Genomic DNA, 3,205 nt, shown 5'->3' with positions numbered 1-3,205 from the left:
ATGGAAGTTCAATATGTAGCTAGATGTAGAAGGCTAATGTTAACCAGCTAACGTTGCTCATGAATGAAAGTTAGGCTAGCGAGCAAGCATTTTAGCCAGGTGGTCAAGGACAACAAAAAATAAAGCGTGTGCTGTATGACAGAGTGATAGACCGTTTCGTCAACATGAAAGAGAGGATGGCGGCATTGGCGTTTCTCTACAAGTAGGGTGAGTCAAACATGTTTTTCTACTTACAGGAACGTACACACACACACACTGGTCATTTCCTCCCAGTGATTATACCCAAGCACCGCTACTGCACCGCACTTAAAAAGCCCATATGCCACTGGTTGAGAAAAATGGTCAGAATTATGAGGTTGTTGGAGGTGCGTCTTGGTCAGTTTAGCTCAGAAAATGCTGCCATTGTAAATCCTGCCTAATGAGGGGGCTGGCGTCTTGTGCAGAAATTCTGCTACTGTTACTTCGTACCAGAATGCTGCACGCGACAAACTGAGCATTCATTTTCCAGAATCAATGTTCATTGGTACTCTTGTTTTAGCAACGTCTGCACTGCGCGAAATTTGAGTAGTTGATACATAAAAAGGATATTGGGAGAAAGGTTAATTTACCCTCTATTATTATTCTGTTTTCTTGCGTACAGACAATTGGAATATCTCGCAAAACCATAACTTCAAATTAATGCGATATATCGGCCAGCCATAATTTAGGGAGTTGTTCCGTAGGGGGCACTCCATAAATCGGAGAATTCTGCATTTTTGAAACACCTGAAATGGATTTTTCCTGCAATCTAGAGCTATAATCATTATGCCTAATTCTATGTAAGGTTATCTATTAAGCATATCTCATTACCTGTTCAATTTTCATTTATTCTTTAGAAATGTTATGCCTTAGGAGTTTTGTACAACATCCACACTGGTATATAGTATCATATCCTAATAATTAAAGCAACTTTTGTATTTTCTAAAGTCTAGGAACCTTAGCAGGCATGCCAGCTAAGATAGTTAGACAAGCTACACTAACTTGATTGATAGCCTGAAATGGCTTGGTAGCTAGTTATGAGAACGGGAACGTATCTAGCTGGCAAGCTAAAGCCAACTTCATAACATTGATAGGTATCTAGTATTATAGAGAAACAACAACAATTATTATTATGTTTTTATTCGTCAAGAAATAATCAATTGGCTACATACATAGCTTGATCAAATTAATGTACAAAACATACCTCCTGCTAGTCTTGCACATCACCAACGCTGTGTGTCACTACACCCTCTCTCCTCCTCCACTGACAATACTGTCGGCATGCATTAAAGAGGTGGGTACCCTTTGACTGGTCCAGTCAATGTGCCTCTATGATTTCAATAGTTAAACGTCAAATCATTTCTGGGTAACAATTAAGTACCTTACAGTGATTGTTTGTTTTAAATTAAAATGGTAGAAAAGAAACAAAAATAGCCTCTTAGAAAATATACATTTCTCAAGCAATAATTTTGTTGGGACTGTCTGGGAGTGGTCTGAGTGGGGAGGCGAAATCTGAAAATGTGCTGTTATTGGCAAAGATGTTCGGAACGCTCTCATTGGTATCTTAACCAATTTACCGTATGTGGCATTACCATGGAAGGCTAAAACTCCATCCCACCAAAACAGGCTGAAATTTCAGGCAGTCTTTTCAAACAGCTCTTACACTAAAGGGGCATTATCATAATTTTCATTTATTTCAGAGTATTATTCCAACCTCAGTGAGAGAAAAAAACGTTTGACTGCACTGGGTCTGTAAGTTGTTTTAGTTGATTATAAGTTGACATCTTAGGGGGGGGGGGGTTCTCATCTTTTCAAGTTAAAACACCTACATGTGTTTTTCTGTGTACTGTATATACATCAACTGACTAGCTACGTCTTTTAGGACTGCAGCCTAAACCGCTCGAGGTCCCGATGCGGTCCATCCTGGCTCCGAAGCACCCAGACACAGCTTTACTCCTGGTGGCCATGAGCAGGTCCTGCAGCCGGCTCCTTTGACTCTGGGCCCTGCTGTAGCTCTCGTCTGCAGCTAGCTCCCGGACGTCTGAGAGCCTCTGTGGGGCCTCTGGGGCCCTGTCCCACTCTGGGCTAGCCTTACTGTGTTCAGGCTCTGGGTTGGGGCCCTCGTAGTCCACTGCAGGGTCATCTGCTGTGGCCACTGCAACCAAGGTCTCCTCGAATCGCTCCAGTAGATTCTGTAGAACATGAAATTTATGTGGACATGTCATGATGTTTCATTACTTGATTTAGTTACAGTATCCTGGGCACTGTTAGAGCCATCTATCACAGACAATCCATTTCCTTAATCCATTGACATAAAGGCTGTTAAAAAAAAACTACAATTTTTAACTTCAAATACAAAAAAACATTCCAATATAACTCTAGATACTGTACACAAAAGACAGTTTTGAAAAGCGCATATTAGGTCAGACATTTTCTTTCTGACTAGCTGTTATTACATCACAAAGGTTGCCAAACACCTCGGGGACCTCCATCCATCAATTGAATCCAACACAACTTTATTATAAAGTCTCCCAGGGACAATACATCAATGTACCCTACCTACATCAACTGAGACGACTAGTAACTACCTACCTTCAATTGGGCCAAGTCGCTCTCAGGGTATGGTCTGCCCAACACATGGGCCGCCACCAGCGTCTGTTGACAAAGCAGGAGCAGAAGTCCCCATGAGACGGCAGTCCTCACCATGCTTGATTCCATTTAGGCTGTTGTTTGTTAGTGCTAAGGCAAGTTGTTAGCCAGGCCTTCTCTTAAATAGACAAAACACACACGCTCGCACACACATACAGAGGAGACGGTCTGGTGTCAGTGGCTCATCATTTTGTGGATTGTCTGAAGTGCATTCCGACACCTCTGTCTGATAAGGCTGCTAGTAAAATGTAATTTTAAGTGGCGGCTGGGTGATGGCTGATATGTGTGTGTGTGTTGATACTCATGGTAGGTCTTTGGGGCCTGAGCTCAGACATGGCGTGCTTTGCCGGGAATGCATCCGCCACACAAATAATTGGAATTGCTCTCGCTTCAAACTCTGACTATACCACAGTGGGTTAAAAGCATGTTCTGCTGCTCTATATATAGAAGGCAAAAAACGGTTTATGAATGGAACCTCTTTCCAGGTTAGAATAGTATACTGTTTTAGGCTTTAGTACATTTGTATTGCATCGTACTG

The 3,205-nt window shown here is 42.0% G+C and overlaps 1 protein-coding gene across 1 annotated transcript; it reads right to left on the bottom strand.

Annotated features, from left to right (window-relative positions):
• Window positions 1-1,170: 1,170 nt before the first annotated feature.
• On the bottom strand, window positions 1,171-2,807 carry LOC135527609 (natriuretic peptides A-like). Its single transcript, XM_064956100.1, has 2 exons — window positions 2,611-2,807; window positions 1,171-2,210 (listed from the first exon to the last, which is right to left on the bottom strand). The coding sequence occupies exons 1-2, from the start codon at window positions 2,734-2,736 to the stop codon at window positions 1,884-1,886; spliced, it is 453 nt and encodes a 150-aa protein (XP_064812172.1). The 5' UTR covers window positions 2,737-2,807; the 3' UTR covers window positions 1,171-1,883.
• Between the last annotated feature and the right edge of the window lie 398 nt (window positions 2,808-3,205).

This window comes from Oncorhynchus masou, chromosome 33 (assembly GCF_036934945.1).
Source record: "Oncorhynchus masou masou isolate Uvic2021 chromosome 33, UVic_Omas_1.1, whole genome shotgun sequence".
NCBI lineage: Eukaryota > Metazoa > Chordata > Actinopteri > Salmoniformes > Salmonidae > Oncorhynchus > Oncorhynchus masou.
The sequence above is the reverse complement of the archived record's forward strand: the minus strand, read 5'-3'. Positions and strand labels throughout refer to the sequence as shown.